General features: G+C 37.7%; 1 protein-coding gene across 20 annotated transcripts in view; it reads left to right on the forward strand.

Moving 5' to 3' along the window:
* The window catches only part of PARD3 (par-3 family cell polarity regulator), a 556,192-nt gene that overhangs the window by 300,150 nt on the left and 235,180 nt on the right, over positions 1-20,862 (forward strand). For all 20 annotated transcript variants that reach the window (XM_043885073.1, XM_043885063.1, XM_043885076.1 and 17 more), the window contains 5 exons: positions 2,087-2,178; positions 4,410-4,493; positions 14,973-15,098; positions 16,109-16,488; positions 20,633-20,772. In XM_043885073.1, the coding sequence (XP_043741008.1) occupies positions 2,087-2,178; positions 4,410-4,493; positions 14,973-15,098; positions 16,109-16,488; positions 20,633-20,772 (822 nt within the window). The remainder of the gene's footprint in view (positions 1-2,086; positions 2,179-4,409; positions 4,494-14,972; positions 15,099-16,108; positions 16,489-20,632; positions 20,773-20,862) is intronic.

A 20,862-nucleotide genomic window follows, 5' to 3' on the forward strand; every position in this document is an offset into this window, starting at 1 on the left:
AAGTATTCTAATTTGGATAATAAAACCGTTGATGTCATCAGACATGTTTATCCTTATTCAGATGATCCTGCAAAGCCAACATCAGTGTTAGTGAACAGCTTAGTGAAAAGACAGTGGACAAGATGACAAAGAGAGGTATATTCTTGGGTGATATTTCATTTACTTTTATGAACCATCACATTTATTCCGCATGCACCTTTTGAAGCACCGGCATATTTACTCAATTTCTACAGCATGTTGGAATATAATATATTTTTTTGACAAACTATTGCCTTTCTGAAAGGAAGAGTGCAATGCTGGGAGGTGGTTTGCTTACTCTTTGTCCCTTTCCCTGCACCTGGTCCTTTGCAGCAGAAGTAAACAGAAGTGGCTCTTCATGGCTAAGATCTTACTGCCTTTACCTCTAAATGATCAGTCAGTGGGCTTAGGATAACCTTATGTGACATTTCACAGGATGAAGTGTTTAAGTCTAGGATTGGACTAACTTCATGTTCATTTTGACGACCTGTGTTAATAGGAACTAGGGAACTGACAGTAAGACTGAAGATTTTGCTAATCTTTAAGATTTATAATGGTCTCAACTGTTTGGATTACTAAAATGTAAAATATCTGTCCCCAATGTAATGTACCTTTATTTGAATATTATAACATCGTAGTAATATATTCAGAGCAGTAGTAGGCATGCATGCATGTATGCTTAGTCGCTCAGTCACGTCCAACTCTTTGCAACCCTTTGGATTGTAGCCTGCTAGGCTTCTCTGTCCATGGAATTTTTTAGGCAAGAATACTGGAATGGATTGTCATTTCCTCCTCCAGAGGATCTTCCTGACCCAGAGATCAAATCTGTGTCTCCTGCATTGCAAGCAGATTCCTTACCCGCTGAGCCATCAGGGACACCCAATATATATCAACAACCTCAGATTTGCAGATGATACCACTTGAATGGCAGAAAGTGAAGAGGAACTAAAGAGCCTCTTGATGAAGGTGAAAGAGGAGAGTAGAAAAGCTGGCTTAAAACTCAACATTCCAAAAACAAAGATCATGGGATCCAGTCCCATCACTTCATGAGAAATAGATGGGGAAAAAAGGGAAACAGTGACAGACTTTATTTTCTTGGGCTCCAAAATCACTGTGGACAGTGACTGTAGCCACAAAATTAAAAGACGCTTGCTCCTTGGATAAAAAAGCTATGACAAACCTAGACAGTATATTAAAAAGCAGAGGCATCACTTTGTCGACAAAGGTCCATATAGTCAAAGGTACGGTTTTTCCAGTAGTCATGTATGGGTGTGAGAGAAGTCAATTGTGAGGTCCAGAACTTTCCCAGCAGTGAGTGTAGCTAATGGTCACCTCCTTCAGGAGGACTTATTGCCACACGCTGCGACTCCCAGGACTGCTGTTGCTAGAATCTCTGTCCCTGCGGCAGGCCACTGCTGACTCATGTCTTTGCAGGAGACCCTCAGACACTCAAAGGCAGGTCTGCCTTAGGCTCTTGTGGGGGTCCCTGCTCCTTTCCTTTGGTCTTGGTGCACACAAGGTTTTGTTTGTGCCCTCCAACCATCTCTGGCAGGTATGAGGTTTGATTTTACATGTGATTGGGTCCCTCTTACCATCTTGTTGCAGCTTCTCATTTGCCCTTGATTGGGGGCTATCTTTTTTTGGTGGGTTCCAACATTCTCCTGTCAATGGTTGTTCAGTAGCTAGTTACAATTTTGGTATTCTTGCAGGAGAAGATGAGTGCATGTCCTTCTGCTCCGCCATCTTGGGTTTGATTTTTACATATTAAATATACCAAAAGGTGAAGTAAAAGTGATAAGGAGTTAACATAGGTATAAGTCTTAATGTTTCCTTTCCTTATTGCAGAGGCATCTTGTTCACCCCCTGGGGTATACTAACTCGGGGGACTTACTGCTTTAAAATGCAACTTTTCATATGTTCAAACCCATGTTATCATTCAAGGTCATCCTCACTAGACGAGAGAAGTAGTTAATGTGGTCATAATGCCTGTTAGACCAGTTTTATCCAGTTTCTTTTCATTCACTTTCTAAGAATAAGCCTGACCCAGGGTGTGCTTCTCTTTGTTTAGGATGAGGACGTCGCAGAGGAAGACAGCAGCCGCGTGGAACCCGTGGGCCATGCCGACACCGGTGTGGAGAACATCCCCAACTTCTCTCTGGAGTAAGTTACTGACAGTTTCAGCTAAGTTTGTAACATCCATGTAGCTTCACTGATGGCAGCAAGTATTCTGAAATCGTATGGCATGCGGAATGTCTGTGCTTATTTAAAACATGCTTTGCACTGGTTTGTTTTCCAAAGAGCATCTTTCAGCTACTGAGTTAATGATCTAATGTTAGGACTGTAGCATGGAAATTCACGTGTACCTGCTCTGAGTTTCATGCCTTGGCAAATACTATTAAATGGTAGTCTAAAGTAGTATGTGATTGAAAATGTTTGTCATGTTCATGGCACAGTCACTGTTCTCAGGTTGCTTTTGTATGTCAGTATTTTGTTTGTCCTTCAACTTTGCCAAATTAGAAAAGATAGACATACTTTACTTGAAAAACTAGTTGGATCAGGTAAGCATCAGTCATTTTAGTATATGTTTTTATTGATTTGAAGAAATAGAATCTCTCAAGATATTTGACGGGGACCTTATATGAGGTTAGGGACCTTGAACATGATTTTAAGTATAAAAGGTCAAAGAAAAACTTTCATATATTGTCACAACTTTGCAGTTATCTTAAATAATGTCATGTTTGAATGGAAAATGTTTTTAAGACTTTGAGTTACCTTAGAGTAGTCATTCTAAATTTTTTCTTTGACTTTGGGTAAAAGTTGGGGTGGAGATATTAATTATTAGACTCTTAATTTTGTCTTTTCTTGGCTTTCCAAGAAAGGGCTGTAAGAATTTTCTCAGTGAAATTAAACAGGGTCCTGAGTCAGATTATGTTTGGATATTCAGCACCCAGTGCTCTCCAAGTAATTACATTTAAGAAATACTTGTACTGTCATAGTTCTTTTGAGAAAGACTATGAAATAAATAAATGTATAAAAAATACCATACTATCCTTAGTTGACAAGCAGACATTAAATAGATGTTCAAATGCTATTAATGATATCTGAAATAGGATTTTAGGACATTCTATGAAAACATTAAAAACTTAAATATCCATGTAAATAGTATTACTTTAGTAAATATTTTGCAATATGACAATTTTAATTTAGCTAATTAGGATATTAACTAATGTCCTAAGTAGTATAAATGATTAAATCTATATACATATTTTCAATTTTGATTTGTTTGATATTCCTATCTTTAATTTTCTTGAGTCTTTGTATTACATAACTAGGGTACTTATAATATATAGGATTACCTCAGGTTTTCATTTAAGACATACAGTTTAAGTATTGGCATTTTCCAGTGCATAAGAACTGTACTGGGATCCTGATCAAGTCCATTGGTAGTTACTTATGTTTGTCCAGGTTTCCTTAAACTAGATACCTAATATCTAGTTGAAATAGTATTTCCAAATACTGCTCATTGGATCAGTACTGTTTAGATTTCTGTGCCATGCTTGTACCCACAGAAATACCTACAAACAAAGTGAAATCTCATTGAAATGGTTTAGTAAATTTACATTCTCTAGATTACACCAATTTGCAGTAAATTTGGGCTTATGATATTAATATTAAGGTACTGTAGTTATGTAGTAGAAGTCTACAAATGAAGTCATGTAACTTCATATAAACAGTGTAAAGACTTGAGCGTTCAATTACAAACACTCTTAAGGTAATTGTTTGATTTTTCATGGGTATCCCCTGGGCTTGTGTCACCTGTATATGCAGTGAGCTTACAGCAGGCGGGATGTTAGGAGCAAGGGTGGTGGCATCCTATCTGGACGGCTACCTCCAGGGCAGAGCTGTGCCCTTACTGGACTATTGGAAGGATCAACGAAGTGACCTGTGCAGGAGCGCTTTGTAAATTATAAAGTGCTGTGCAATGGAAACATCTTTAGCCCATTAGTCTTCATAATCCTTGATTAGATATTAGGATGGGAAATTTTCAGTGCAAGTCTAGAGATCTGATTACAAAATGTGAACTTGGACCATACAGAAGAGTGTGGTCCGAGAGCAATGTGCTGGGTGATTTTTAATGTAGTTATTTCTGATGATTGCTCCCCTCCCATGCCATCAGACTAGCGTGCAGGTATGTAGTGTTGAATGTGCTTTCATCACCATGCTTCTATTCCAGAATGTGAGTGTATATGCGTGTGTGCCCCTTGGAATTTTTGTCTTGTCCTCTTGTTGTTTACTGTGCGTCCTGCCGTTGCAGGCTTGTGTTTGGTTTGGTTTGGTTTTGGTTTGTGACAGTACATGTTCATGCTCCCTCATTCATCATTGTCTCACAGTGATATGGTAAAGCTCGTACAAGTCCCCAACGATGGAGGGCCCCTGGGAATCCATGTAGTGCCTTTCAGTGCTCGAGGCGGCAGGTAACGTATCTTGCAGGTTTTTAATTGAATCATAATGTACAGTGTTTTATCTTCATTTTTGCTCAGATGTAGAGTAGTGTTGACTTAGCATATGCTTAATAGAAGCCTTTTCATTTGGGAGCCACTTTGCCTTCCTTCACACATATGCATCATAATCACAGAAAGCACTTAGGCTGATGAAGAAATCGGGCATTTAAATTATTCTAATAATTTTATTGTTCATCACATCCATGCAAACATTTTACCACGCTGCAAATTGATGATAGCCTTTATTGCCAGAACTCCAGCTGAATGTGCAAAGGTAAGGAAGTTCTTCAAGCATTTTTCTGGGAAACATGTATCCAGTATAAGCTATCTGGATAACATAGAAAATGATTCATTGAAAATTTGTTTATATGTTTGTTTAGTTCTTTAATTTTGTATGATTTTTATAATTGTGTTCTAAAATTTTTAAGTTAGAGAAGCTATAGATTTATTTCCTCCCATGGGATCTGTGTCTCCTCTTCAATCTGTCCACCCAAATGGCACAATTTTGCACCGTTTGTTAGTATGACTTCATTACTTCATAGAAGATGTATCCTTAAAAATGTCAAATGTTACATGAGTTTCTTTTACCCTACTGCTTGTTTTCAATGAAAGAATTATTGTTTGCTTTATATATATTCAAATACTAAGAACTGATTTTGCAGCTAATCACATCAACTAATCAAATGTTTGATGAGTCTTTCATCATCTGCCTCCTCCTGGGGCATGGTGGGGCATGGTGGGGCATGGGGAGAGGCATTAACCTTTGAGTTTTAATCTCATCCTCTCTTATTTACCCATCTACTTATTACCCACTGAAACATATTTATGATCTATTTGTGTTTTTAGTTTGAACTTCTTTCTTTTATTGTTATCCCTTTATCTATTTATTTTTAAACTTCCTTTGTGCTGGGAGAAGAAAACAGGGAGCTTGAAAGTCACCTTAGGCCAGTGAGTGAGAACATAGGACATTCTTTCAACTCTTGCAAAGGAATTATAAGCATCTAGTATGTTGTAAGAGACATTGGAATGTCAATTACAGGCATGTGACTGAATTATCTGTTTAATTTTTTAAAATAAGTGTTTGAACAATTGCACTTCCTTCCTAGTATATGTTCCTGACAGTGCTGTGTCCAGACTTCATGTTTCTGGTAAAGCACATGCCTTATGGAAGGTCTGGAAGCTGATACATTGATTTACCTAGAACTCTGCTGGAGTAGGAGGCTTGAAAGTGAGCATTATCTAACATGATGTGAAATTCTCCTGGAATTGAGAGCAGGGTGTTAAACTCACAGACTTATGACCACTTTTACTTTTTTCCCTTCTTTTCTTCTTCTTTTTTTAAAACTCTAGAGAAACACTGAACTTTCGTCAAAGAACTTTTATTTAAATGAGCTCAGTTGTTTTCAAAATGGCCCTTGCCTTTATCTCCTTTAAAAATTATAATTTTAAATGACCTCAGAAGTTAAATCCCTTTTCCATTTATTTCATGAGTAGAAAAATAAGCTAAGAGGGTAAAATGCATGGATGATAGCTTCCCAGTACCAGTGTGCCTTTAACTGCTTGTGGAATAGAACTCACCACAACTGAGACTTAATTGTGTATGGACCAGCTTTGAACCAGTATTTCAAACATATTATTTTCTGCCATTTATTACACATTTTCTACATTGTGAAAGGATATTGGGATAAAATAGATAGGTAAAAAGCCTAAAGCAAAAAAAACTGTAAGATAGAAAAATAAATCTACTGCAGATTAATTCAGTGGAAGGTATTTATACTGGTTACCATGGCATTTCATTTTGATATACAGAACTCATTCAACTAGACAAGGATCCCTTTGCAGAACTAGCAGGTGTCATTTTTAATCCCTGTTGATTTGGCAGTGTAATGAAGAAAATCCTGTACAGCATTCTTGTACAAGGGACAAAGAGATTAAGACAATGAGATTCTTTATAAACCCTTTCTAGGCATCAGCAATTTTCATACTGGGAAACGGAGCAGAATTCTTTCCCCCTAACACCTGTAATGTGTCTTTGAGCTTCCTCATTGTCTTGACATTCCTGGTTCTCTGGAGTGAGGCCGAAAATGCAGAGAACAACAGGGGGGCTCATCCAGAATTCTAGACGCCAATCTTCAGGAGCCAGAGACACCCATCTCCCTTGTTCTCAGAAATGCTGACAAGTAAATTCTTTCCCAGTCTGTCAGAAACCTTCCCAAGCATTTACTGTGTTAGGTGTTGGGAAACAAGGATGAATGGGACATGGTCTATCTCCAGGGATTTGCAGTCAAGATGGAGTGATAGCCAGGAACTCACACTATTATAATTATGTGATAAATGCCGACATTGTGAGTTGATAGAGGAGGGGTTGTCTGAATTAGGTAACTGAAGCTGGCTTGTTGTAGAAGATGATTTTAATTGAGATGACACCTTATGAAGGAAGCTACATCAGCTCCATGGTGACTGTGAGGGCAAATTAAGCAATGCAGTATAGCATAAAGGAGGAAATTAAGTGGAAGTCGTGAAGAAATTGCATATATTATCCAGTGGGAATATGAGAATATATATTTGTGGGATGTAAGTTGAAATTTCTGAGAATAAGTTTCTTTGTGCAAAATTGCAGTCGTACTTGGGCCCCTCTCAGTTTTGGAGATGTAATTAATTGAATAACACTTAGTGAATACTTATTTTTCTAAAAGTGACATATACATGTCAGTATTGCTTTCTGATTTCAATTTCAAAGTCAAAAAGTTTTAAGGAACAGTACAGAATGGGAATTATATATCCTAAAGAGAAGAAACTCGATGCGAAACATCTCAAATATCAAACATAATTCAGGGAGATTGGAAAAAACGTGAAGTCAATGTTAGAGAAATTTTTAAAGCTGCTTATGTATTTGGTATTATTTTGGCCTGCGGTATAATGAAGATTTTTGAATAAAGATTCTGCTGGATCAGTTTTAAAAGGTCATTTTCTAGAGTGGGTTGAATGTTCTTTAGTGACAACTGGCTTGTGGCTGCCCTTCCCCCAGCCACTGCCTTGGGCACTAAAAGCAAAAGCGGACAGAAATGGCTGCACGGGGGGTCTGTGTTGATACCCCTTGGTGCTCTGTTTTTCTCTAGTTATCATCCTGTATTTTATTCAAAAATACAAAATTAGCTGATCCCCACCCAGAGTTCTTTATTCACAGTTTCACTACCTTGAAATCAATTTTCACTTCACACATATAATTTCATTTCCTCTTGATTTAAATGTCAAACATAACCTCCTTATTTAAATCACAAGTGCTACTACTTTCAGGATGGCTCTGCCAAGTGATTGTCATTTCCTTTGGCAGAAAAATCATGTTTCATGTTAAAATTTTTTATATTTCTAGGACCTAGCCCAACAATATTGCTCAGCGAAGCTTACTGTGACTATCCCTACTAACTCTGCATTGCTATTGAAATAAAATACATATAAAAATAAATATCTGATGTACATTAGAAATGAAACAATAAGGATGTATCCTGGCTTGATGTTAATAAGTTTTCCCGAGCTTTTCCAATTACTTAGGAATATGATTATGCTGTAATATTAAATATTTAGAAAGCAAGATAAAATGTATATTCTGAAATCGGGGCTGGGCTTATGAAATAGTAAGATTTTGTAGTTTTAAGGGACTTAAAAGTCTAATTGAGAAATGTGTATTATATAAAGAGATCTATACTATGTGTCCAAAGAACTTGATGCATGTGTGTGGTAGGATTTAGAGGAAGTGGAGCTGTGAGGCAATGGAACTTGATCTGTTCTTTAAAGGAAATATATGACTCAATGCTAGTGATGTCTGAGAAGATCTTCTTTCCAGGAAGAGGACATACGAAAGGAAGATGTTCCATACAAATGTGTGTGATTTGCTGAGAAATAATGATTTGAAACAGAGTGTATTGGAAATGGCTCTTAGAAAGCACTTTATGAATGGCCTGTGAGACTTGATTCCGTAAATAATAGAGAAATTGTTGGAGGTTTTCGAGAAATTGCATTGTATTATTTTTTAGGTTAGCTATTATTCTTCTATTTGGTCCCAGTCTAACTTATAGAAGACATTCTTAATCTTCTCCCCTATGGAAACACATATGGCTAAAGCATATTATTCTTTTTTAAATTAAATTTTATTCTTTATTTTATTTTTTAAAGCATATTATTTTTAATAAAGTGCAGCCTGCTTCTCTCTTTTCTGTAATGGACATAATTGAATAATTTTTGTCTCAAATAAAACCCAAGTGTTTATTAAGTTTTAACTATTCTGTATAAAAGAGTAGTAGGTAGACATATTTGGAAGGTCTTAAGAAAAATACTCATCTACTTAATAGTTCAGTGAAATTCTATGAACTTGACTCCTTTAATACATCCGTGAGTTATAAATAGTGTTAGTTTTAACTCTTAGGTCACTGAACCTTTATTATATTACTTTTTGCTGTATAAGACATCAAAAACAGAACGCTCATCTTCTTTCCAGAATTCCCAGTTACCTGTGCTGTGTTCCCTCTTTGTGGCAGTCAGTGATGGCCGTAACCACATGCTGAGTCTTCGTGTTATTGGCCAAGGGCTTGTTAGGAACAGTCCAGGCTAAGAGATGCATCTTGATGGCAACTTTTTTGAGACCAAAGATACTTGGGACAGTTCCTGGCTCTGTCCTTCAAGTAAGTGTGGCCTGAGCAGGTTTCCTTCACTTAGCCTCAGTCTTCACATCTGAAGGCTGGTACGCTCCTGTGACTTTGTATGGTTTCAATAAGAAAATACAGGAGCTTACAAAGTGCGTGTAAAATTCCTTTAGTGAGGTATTTGGCAGTGGCAGCTAATATAATAAGAATGGTGTTGACATTTCACCTTTTACTTACCTACCTGTGATGCACTTTAAGATTACCTCCAAATGCTGGGTGTTCTGGTTGTCTACGCAAGTGCTAATGAGACTGTATAATAGTGGAATATGATCTCAAAATGATCTCTTCTATCATGAATGTGAGATGAAAATTTACTGTTACATCATAAATTTGAGAATTTCAGTACAGACTTATTTAGGTAGTTGGGTGTATTTGTTAATGAAGAATTACAGCCAATTTGAATTTCATGGAAACAGCTCAGGTGTTAAGAAGAGCTTTATTTGAGGCTTGTATATTTCCGTTCACTTTAGAGTTTTTAAGTTGAATATTCACTTTTAAAAGAATAAATGTCCTCTTGCACTTTGAGTACTCTATTTCAATTCATTTCCCCCCAAACACAATTTATTTACTGTATCTGTATCCTGTTGTCTGGAAGATTTCAGTTGTTCATTCTCAGCTGCAGATTCATTTTGTTTGAATCAAGGGGACATATTAAGTGCATTTGTTTTAGAGAGAAAAGTTGTATTTTACATTTAGATACAACTTGTTTCTTTAAATGTAGTAATATGATGACTATCATTTCTGCCCTAATTTTAAGGAATTCTCTATTTTCACTTTACCATGTTTTGGTCCACTTTATCTCCTCCACTAAAGATTAAAAAGAAAAAATCAAGATGTTTTCTATTAACTTGGAGTCCTGACTGTGGTTCTGAGGGATTGCATGTAGGTCATTTCCAGCCCACTGTCCCTGGCTCAGTGAGGAGAGAGGGTCCTGCTGCTGGGAGCTCGTTCTGCTCACGCCTTCTCTGCTTTTGCTGTAGTTGTGGTGTTTACACTGTGTCAGCTTTTATTAAGATGAATTATGATCATTTCCATACAGCTGGGTGGCAGTTGTGGAGTTTACGTTATCAAAGCAAAACTCAGACTTGCTCAGCCAATTTAGATGTCAATAAAACATTTGTTACTTATTTTCAGTTTTATCATTGGCTGTAATTTATACTTAGGATTGAAAATGTTAACATGTGTGACTGAGTTTGTTTTAATTAAGTGTATAATTAGGCTAATGAACCTTGTAAAAATGTAGTGGTGCAATCCTTAATATAATCTAAGCAGTTAAATTTCTAATTATGCATCCAAAATCATGTACAGAGATGCTGCCTTTCCAAGGCTGGCTCTCTGGGGCTGTATTCTCCTTCTTTGCCCCCTTTTGGGGGTAAGAAACATTGTACAAAAGCCATGGTGAAGGACTTCAAAGAAATATGTGTATATTTACATATATTTTAATGTAGGAAATTCATTCAGAAGTGGGATTTGTACATAACGTACATAGTGTGTTTTCCCCTAAATTTTTAAAAAGATAGAGGAACCAGGGAAAAGAGGTAGTTTTGGGGGTGTTTTCAATTTACCAGAAGAAATCCACTTGCCCAGAAAGCATCTTGCCAAGTCAGGTTCACATTAGATTCATGCAGGAGGTGAAGAGGTGCTGCCCCATATAACCCCGAGCCCTGATGCTGTGGATTCCCTGACTGACCTCCCTGCTCTGTTAATAATGACCTGCTCGTCCTCCTGCACAGTCAGGCTGGTGCTCGGCCCCTGGTCCTCTCCCCAGGCGACCTCCCCTCCCCACTGCCCTCCCCACTCTTCTTCTCCCTCTCCTTGCTCTTCTGTCTTTCGCAAAGTGGTTCCTTCCGATGAAAAGTGGTTGCCCCTAATGAGGAATTCCGGTACTGACTGCCAAGAAGGAAAACTACTCTCTACCCTGGCATAGAGTCATGCCAAAATGCTCTGACCTTCACGACCTTTAATTATTCTCTCTAATAAGGGTGTTAAGGGAATCACAACAGCATCGGCACTCACTTCTTTATTCCTTTAGAGGGAATTCTAGTTGCTGGTTGAATTTGCAAAATAGACTCCTAAAATTTGTTTCTAATTATAAATACTATCTGAGCTGCCTTTTCATGGGCAGTGGGGTGGGGGGGGGGGGGAGGGGGGGGTGGAGATATCTCTGCTGGCAGACACAACATTCCAGGAAGATGAAAATCTCTGTTATTACTTCCCATTGATTTCCCTTCAGAGGGTCCTCTTCATTCTCATTTTGGCTGTTATGTTATCGGTTCAATTTTCCTGTGAACTTTTTTTGATCGTTCATTCCCATTCCTTTTGTAATCATTTTCACCTAGTGAAGCAAATGGGATAATTTTGCAGATTGTACCATTTTCCTTTTCAATTAATCCATTCTTTTGATGAGAATGATTCTAATAGTGTGGTCAAGTACTTAGAAATCAGCAGGCTACTAACATCTCCTTAATTCAGTCTGTTCTGTTGCTTCGCTGATCTCTTGCTGTTGTCACTCAGGGTGAAATTTTTCCCTTTCTGCTCCTCTACCCACCACCCTCAACCACCCCATCAACTGTCTAGTCTCTAGTGCTGAGAAAAGGATTCTGAGGTTTCTGCGACTACTTGAATAATGTTGGATTCTAAAACCTCGTTTAATAAACTTTGGCAATATTTCATGTAAATGTGATAGCATACTTGTTTTTGATTTGTAGCATTTTTACTGTACGTGAGGATTACTCATGCATTTGGTTGTATAAGAGGGCTTGTATAGAAAGACAAGCCATTCTATGAATGAAGCATGTCAGGCCTTTTTACTGTATATTATTATCCTGGAATGATTCCCATGGGGGGAAAAGTAGATTTAAGAAAAGAAAAATGATTATCTAGATGAATATAAATCCATGGACCTATTCATCTGAAGAATATTAATGCCACTTGTAGAATTAAATTACAGATTTCCAAGTTAGATTATTTAAACTGTTATAGATACTGAAAGGTTTTATTGGAGATAAATTTATAAATTTAAACAAATGACTGATACTAGCTACCTGCTAAGTAATTTCCATTAAACTTGGTCTGACTTTCTCCATTTCCCTAAAAATATTCTATTTCAGAATACACAAAATATTTCAGAATATATAAAAACATAATTATTTTTAGACACGAGATCACAGCAATGTTGTAACTGTATTGAGACATTGCTCATGATCTCACTGATTAAAAATTAATTAACTGGAGTGACTCTTGGTAGGGCGTACTTTTACTCAGGGGCTGAACACATGAACTTGACAGAACTGTTGTTGGTCCTTTGAGGCAGCTTTTAGCACCAGAAGTGATACCAAGTTGTGGTTCTGTTAGGATTGCCTGTGGGCGGCCTCTTTTTCTGCTGTGCTCTCACGTTGATGCTTGGATGGCAGAGTGGCCCCACGTCTTCTCCTGGTTCCACTATTGCCAATAACTGTGATTCAGTTTGATTTCTCTTCTTATTTTGTCCTGAACACTCAGCAGAGACATGGGCATATCTTAATGATGTGATGCCTCTGGATAGAACACTTTGTTCGGTTGCCCATGCGTGTGTGTGTGCTCCGTCACTCTTCCCCATCCGACTCTGCGGCCTCGTGGACTGTATCTCACCAGGCTCCTCTGTCCATGGGATTACCCTGGCAAGAATACTGGAGTGGGTTGCCATTTCCTTCTCCAGGGGATCTTCCCAACTAAGGGATCAAACCTGTGTCCCCTGCATTGGCAGGTGGATTCTTTACCACTGAGCCACGTGGGAAGCCCATAGACACAGACAAATCATAGGGAAGCTTGGGAAGGTAGACTGTGGGCTTGCTTACATTTTAGGAGTCACTTTACATTTACCGTGCACTTTGGTGATGCACAGTAAGTTCTCACTTCCTGCCAAGCAGGGACTCTGACGGCTCTGGTCTCATGCTGCTGGCTCAGTGTACTTTTTCTTACCTTTGAGCTTAGAGGATTTTTATATTGATTTAGTTCCAATATATGATGGCAAGTAACTAACAATGACACACGTCATATTTTTCACTAGTCACCAAGCTTCTTAGTCTCTTACACTAGTAGATGTTAATCCCCGATTATTAACATGACCCAAAGGCAATTTAAATGTCATCTCCTCTTATTCTTGCAGTAGGTATACTTAACCATAGTAAGACACTGTGCCTCTTCACTATATTTAATAATAAAGTTTAGAATGACATTAAAAGTGACTCAGTAAATATTCATCAAAGAAACAGGGTTAAACTGTAGAATGACAACCAAAAAACAAAAGGGCCTTCATCTCAGTGAATTTCAGCTCAGTCCTGTATTTGGTATAAATGATACCATCATGAAAAAGAGGATCTGATTCTGCATTTTATTTCACTTACTCTATTTTGCAAAACCTTGTTAGGAGACTTGTTTGCCTCAGATAAACCTAAGCACCCATTCATTCAGTTTTCATTTGTCAAGACCTTACGACAAGCTCAGGCCCATGTTCCCCACTTTCCAGGAGCTGATAGGGCAACAATAGAGATAAGATGTGTGTATAAGTAACAGTGACAGGGCAATGAGATCAGCAGCAACAGTTACCTCAAAGGTTTAAAAGAAGGATGCTATCTATTGGAGCATCTTTCTATTGGACAGTACATACTTCAGATTTGTACTCCGTTGGAAAATACAGATAGGTGATTGGAAATTTGGTGTCTTCAACTTTAATTTATGCAGGATTCTTAATGCTAGTCTCCATATGGGCATTTCTTGTGTCTCTAAATATTAGGATTATGAAAGAAAATCTAAGCTTGGGACAAGCCGAAAATAAATTCATAAAAATTTTAACATGATCATGATACAGAATAGATGCTAATCTTCACAGTAAATCAGAGCATCAGGACTAAGGTGAGGATTCCTGTTACTTATGAAGCTGTGATCATATATAGTGTTTGCTGTTTCTATGGGGTATATAGAATGTCCATCCTGTCAGTCAAGGAGTTGGTGCTCCAGACCAAGTACATTTGCAGTAATCTTTTTCCCCCCTTCATCTTGGTCTCTAAAAGTTCACTTGGGCTTTTCTTTCTACTTGAAGTTTGACTTAACACTGAGAGCTGAATGGTGACTGCCAAGATTGGAATTTGTCCCTGGCTTCCTATTTTCTTCCGAAGGGAATAATGGCAACAAATTACGTACTTCTGGAAGACTTAACAAGTTTTGAATATCAGAACATGAGGCAATATCAAATTCAGATGCCAGGAATGGAAACTCTTCTATTTTTGAAATCTTCCCAATTCTCCTTCTCAAATGTGCAATGCGCCCGGGTGAGCTTCTCCTCCTTACCTTTCCTTTCATGGAAAGATGGGGTTGCCATCAGCACTGTACCAGCTGGCTTGAAACAGAAGACTGCCAGACCGCTCACTAATCCATGCTCATTCACTCTGCCCGCTGCCTCAGCCACTGAGTCTTTAGGCCGGCTGTGTTGGGAGCGTTTGTAAGCATAGAGAGAGGTGTACACTGTATTTCAGAAGCATGACTCTGACACTCCAGAAACAATTGCTCATATTTATTGAAAAGATCCCTTTTTATGCACCATTTATACCATCATGTTTTTTGTGTTGGTGTTATTATAAAATGTCTGAATAGTGATTTAATACACCCCTTTATTAGGCAGCCTTTGTAAATATAATACCAACATTAAAGCAGTAGGGTATTGTGCACAGTAGCAATATTACATGTGTAACGATTTGCATTCTTAATGTTCCAGAACCCTGGGGTTATTAGTAAAACGACTGGAGAAAGGTGGTAAAGCTGAACAAGAAAACCTTTTTCATGAGAATGATTGCATTGTCAGGATTAATGATGGTGACCTTCGAAATAGAAGATTTGAACAGTAAGTGTGGGCTGCCTCATTGCTGCTCTTTTCTGCATCAGGCATGACAGAGTGCAGGTGATGGGAGTGCCTCGGACCATGTGTCTGTGCTCTGTGCCTTCATGCTGGAGAGGGGAATTTTCTGCCATTCTCTAGCTTTTAAAAATTTCATCAAACCTCAGGTAATCACTACCATTCGACTATAGTCTAACGGCACTCCTTCAGATGTTATGGGCCCAGTTTAGGCTTTACAATTTGGCAACTTCCTCACCTTGTGGAAAATTCACCAGGTTGCTAGTTTTTATTATACTTTTAGCTCACACTACCAACTTTGTCACACATAACTTGACAAGCAGGCAGATTTTCCTTATCTTGATTCAAGCCCTTACTCAATTAAAAAGCTACAAATTCTCTAGTTCCTATCAAATAAGGCAAGAATGAACAGGAATCGTGAGGATCCGGTTTAAGACCTGACTAGGGATCCAGATGAAATGGAGGAGCTTCTTATACTGGTCTGGGAATTGCACTGCAACCAACTGCTCTTGGGTCTCTGAAGCTGCGTTGGCATTTTTGAGGGGTTTTTTGCATGTAGAGACTTGGATTACTTTTTCTGATAAATAATGGATAGTCACTTTATATAGTTTTCTAAGTGTATTTTTAAGTATGTTTCCTTAAAAACTCGATTGGTCTCCTTGCAAGGAAATACTTAATAATGATTTTCAAAAGTCCTATTGGATAATATTGTAGAGAGGTTATATTTAATTTCTCTTAATATTGAAATGATAATACCTCTTATGCTTAAAGCTACAGTATAACCGAATGATTGACAGTGCAAGACCCAGCATTTCAACTGTAGTTGTAGATAGTTTTGTCATTTTTAATTTGAGAATTAAAATTTATATTGGGGTTGTTTTTAGTTTCAACAAAGTGTGTCCATTCTTGTTGCTTAATGCATATACTTAATTAAGTTCACAGTACCTTCGAGTCTGCCAGTCTTTTTTTGCTAACTTTCCATTCTTCCTCAAACCCAGAGCACAACACATGTTTCGCCAAGCCATGCGGACATCCATCATTTGGTTCCATGTGGTTCCCGCAGCCAATAAAGAGCAGTATGAACAACTGTCCCAAAGCGAGAGGAACAATTACTACTCGAGCCGCTTCAGCCCGGACAGCCAGCATGTGGATCACAGGGGTGTGACCAGCGCGGGGCCGCAGGCTCTGCCCAGGGCGTCCCGGCTGAACCCCCCACCTGAGCACGCGGACCCTCACCCCCGACTCCTACCTCAGAGCGCGCAGCCCTCGGGAAAGCCGCCTGCCGCTCCCGCCCTTGCAGCACACCATGTGTTCAGTCCCAGCAGTGGTTACAACACCAAAAAAATAGGCAAGAAGCTTAACATCCAGCTCAAGAAAGGTACAACTGATCTTCCCGTCAAGTCAGCTTTCTGTCAACTAACCCCAAGCACCTTAAGTCTTATCTCATTATTACAACTGACATGACTTTTAAAGAAAGTATTTCAAGTTGTGTTTTTTCATGCTTTTCAGATTCCCTTTGCTGTATAAAAATTTACACGTACAAGTTCAGAGGATAAGGCTATAAACCAGATGTTTCTAGGAAAGGGGTAGTGGTTATGACTGCAGTACAGTTGTTGACAGTGAAGGAAATGGGATTCAGGATGTTACCATCAAGCCCAAAGCAACAGGGAGGCTTTGACTATTTTGAGTGCCCCATTTGATGTCCAAGAGAACCAGAGGCCCTTCCTCCACTTTGGGTCTGTCTTTTGGTGATGGGAAGGGATTGATACCTTTGAAGCTGTGGGTGATTCCTGGTGGAATGCTGAGAAGCGAGGCCCCTGGTCCCTTGTCTCCTGCTCTTCTGGAATATCCTGTTGCTTCCCTTTCTTAATGTGCCAAGGAGAATCGGAGTGGCCCTGGCTAATACTTCACCCATGCCTTACATCATTGTGTTTTGTAAGGATCTCCACCTGCAGATGAGGAATCCCTGCGTGCTAGGGGACGTGTGTGTCTGCTCTGACCTTCCCCATGACTCAGAGCAAGCAAACTGCTAGGCTCTTTTCTGACTCCCTGTCACTGTCCCCTCCAGATGCTGCCATTAATCATCCCTTCTAGCTGAGCATTTTTATGTGTTTTTAAATCATGTCCCTCAAAATGGTGTCATTATAAAGAATGTTTCTCCTTTTATGAGGTCAACCATCTCTCACGGTTAGTTGGAAAGGAACCCAAGAGAGGTTGAGCGATTGCTGCAAGTCACGTGGCCATTGGTGGCAGATTCTTACTAGAACCTTTTCCCTATCCTGACACTGAGACCATTCTTCTTTTCATCTGGTGTAGGGTTTCCGATGCTGTAAACTCTGAGATTCCTATTTCCTTCCTAAATCATACTCTTTCACTGGACTTTATGTGAACCACAAAAGCCTTCTTTCTGGTGACTGGCTTTTTTAACCTCCAAATACTTGGTTGACCTGATCAGGAATTGACAGCCTCACTCCACTTTTGAAGCCCCTTACAAATACAGAATCATATCAGCTTAAACTCTTCTCCTGTTAATACAGGAATATCAGGTAAATGACAGGACTTGGTTTTTAAGCACAAGCATATCAAGGAACACAAATAGAGTTGTATACAACATAAAATTCTGCTTGGGGGTCTCTCAACAGAGGAAGAATATTTTCAATTGTTATAGAGATGTTAGTTCTTAAGTATTTCTACCTTTTTACTCTGATATAGGCATATTCATTGTTTAATTACAGTTTCCCATACAATTATTATATTACCACCTTATGATCTAGTATGAGCTTTTTAAATGAAGTGAAATTTTATTTTCCATTAAAAGAATCACTCTTTTGAATACAGAAATGAATAGTTTATTTTGATAATATTTAAAAATATCTGATTATATGTATTACAGAAGCTAATTGCCTATGTTACAGAAGCTAATTTAGAAAGATTATGCTCGATCAACATAAAATAGAAATAATGGTTTTCTTTTAAACATTTTTCTGACCTTGAGTTATATAATTGATATGGAGCATCATAGATCTGGCTTGATTTTAGCTTATTAAATATGAGAATGTATGGCAAAAGGCAGAAACTGCCTGTGCATTCTGCCAGTACTTACAAATATTTTGTAAAAAAAAAAAACTATGTTCACTCTAAACAACAGTGGCAAAGAATGCTCATTGTCTTTGATTAGTACTAAATATAGATGCTTTAGTGATTGAAGTTGAACAGGCTTTCATTCTAGTTAATAGATACTATTTTTTTCTAATTATTATTGTTGCACTTAACATATTTAGGGAAGTACATCAAAAACATAGTGTTTGTCAGTGTTAAACTTTAAATTCAATTCAGAGTTAACTGATACAATTTGAATGACAGAAGCTCTTTATAAACTGAGGTCAATCGTTATAATGATTCTTTGGCATAATTTTGGAACTATGTCATATAACATGTCAAAAGAGAATAGCTCCTATGTACTTCCTTCCATAATTATGATTTCTTAATATTTATTGTCATTTTGGCATTCTCAAGTACCCTGCTCTTTTGTAGAAATTAGCTTTTTAATAAAGTCAGAGGAGAAGGTCAGTGATGTATTTCAGTCAGTGCAAAATGTTTTGTTGGCTTTGCTAAATGAAAATTGATATCTATTTATCTTTCCTTGAAAGGTCATTGTCTGAACTTTTGGCTTACAGATTTAGGGGTTATTGCTGATATTTTAATAGTATTGAGGTTCATATAACAATCAGTCTTTGTAGTTCATAGAAATTAATATTACAGAAGGAGAATCATTTAGAATTCTTTCTTAATAAATGTTATTGCAAGTCATTAGAGTTTCATGAAAGCACAGAGACATATGGAAAAGTCCCAGCAGAATAATTAGGAAAATTTCATATAGACAATATGCCATTCAACTCTTCACAGAAGACTTAAGAAATTAACAGCCCAGGCACATTAAAGTGATTTCAGACTTGAAATAAATGAATGTTTTGTTTGAATTTGAGAATATTTACAGTAGGTTTTGTTATAAGTACCATTTTTTTTTTCATTTCTACTTTGTTTCTTCTTTATTTATTTATTTGTTTTATTTTTATTTTTTTTATTAGTTGGAGGCTAATTACTTCACAACATTTCAGTGGGTTTTGTCATACATTGATATGAATCAGCCATAGAGTTACACGCATTCCCCATCCCTATCCCCCCTCTCACCTCCCTCTCCACCCGATTCCTCTGGGTCTTCCCAGTGCACCAGGCCGGAGCACTTGTCTCATGCATCCCACCTGGGCTGGTGATCTGTTTCACCATAGATAATATACATGCTGTTCTTTCGAAACATCCCACCCTCGCCTTCTCCCACAGAGTTCAAAAGTCTGTTCTGTACTTCTGTGTCTCTTTCATTTCTACTTTGTTTCTTCTTTAACGCACATTTTTATTCATATTTATTTTCCCATGGATGTTTGTTTATCTAGAGATTCAAACCCTTACTTACCATTTTTTACTGAGTGCTACATTCAATTAATGAATTCTTCTATAAAGATTTTTCACCCCTTTACAAATATCTTTATTTTTCCTTTATGAACAAGTATTTGTCCTCATGTCATTTTAACTGGAATTAAAAAGTAACTCTTTAAGAAACTCTGGTAGAAATTAATCCTCATTGGAAGAGATAAAAATTCTGTGAATCAATAGAAATTTGTCATTATCTCCACACTTTATCCTGAGTTATTCTGACTCGCTGCATTGTTGGTTTCATTGATATTGAACTTATTGCATTGAACTTTTCACTGTATTGAACTTATAAGGGTGCCTGTTGAGAAAGCTGCCAAAGAGCCTGGAATTGAAATTATACAAACCAGCACAGTGATGGGTAATTGTCTCATTGGTTTCAGTATCTTTAAGCATTAGATGGTGATCCTCAGACTTGGTAACTATGATCTCAGATGGGCAATTTGCTTTTTTTGTTTTAAAGAAATATACATGGTAAGATTTAGGTGAATTAGCAAAGATTGAGGCAAAGATAATATGGTTTATCCTGTCAGTTTGGGGAGGTCCTGTTATCCATATCTAGAAACATTTCACTGTGTCTTTTCCGTCTCCCTGGACTTGTTCTCTTCCTTTTCTTTACTGCCTACCCTTCAAATCTAAATACCATTATTTCACAATAACCCTTGATATTTGAGATACTATGAATTTTAACAGAAGGGTTTGTTTTGTGTGTGTGTGTGTGTGTAGAAATTGTTTATTTCCATAATCAATGATTTAAAAACATTCAGCAGGCATATTTGTATATTATTTTCACCTGTCTGAGTATGTTCCCATTTCTTCTTAGACTAATGAATCTTCATATATGTACCATTTAAACCTGCCACAATTTAGTAGATTTTGAAAATCTATTAAAAATTTTAAAGTATTAAAAGAAATGGATACCTGTGTGAAAATTACAAAATGTCAAGATGAAGTAGAGAATAATAGCAAAATCTTTATGCATATTTACCTGTGAAATCTCACTTTTTTTTTTTTTTTGCCTGTTATACATTCAGGTACAGAAGGTTTGGGATTCAGCATCACTTCCAGGGATGTAACAATAGGTGGCTCAGCACCAATTTATGTGAAAAACATCCTCCCAAGGGGTGCTGCCATCCAAGATGGCCGGCTGAAGGCTGGTGATAGACTCATAGAGGTGAGTGGCTTCTCTGCATCCCAAGTTCCATAATTCTAGAAAAGCTCTCTTTTTAAGGGTCAAGGTTTTCCTAACATCTTCATAAAATTT

This window comes from Cervus elaphus, chromosome 23, assembly GCF_910594005.1.
Source record: "Cervus elaphus chromosome 23, mCerEla1.1, whole genome shotgun sequence".
Taxonomy (NCBI): Eukaryota; Metazoa; Chordata; class Mammalia; order Artiodactyla; family Cervidae; genus Cervus; species Cervus elaphus.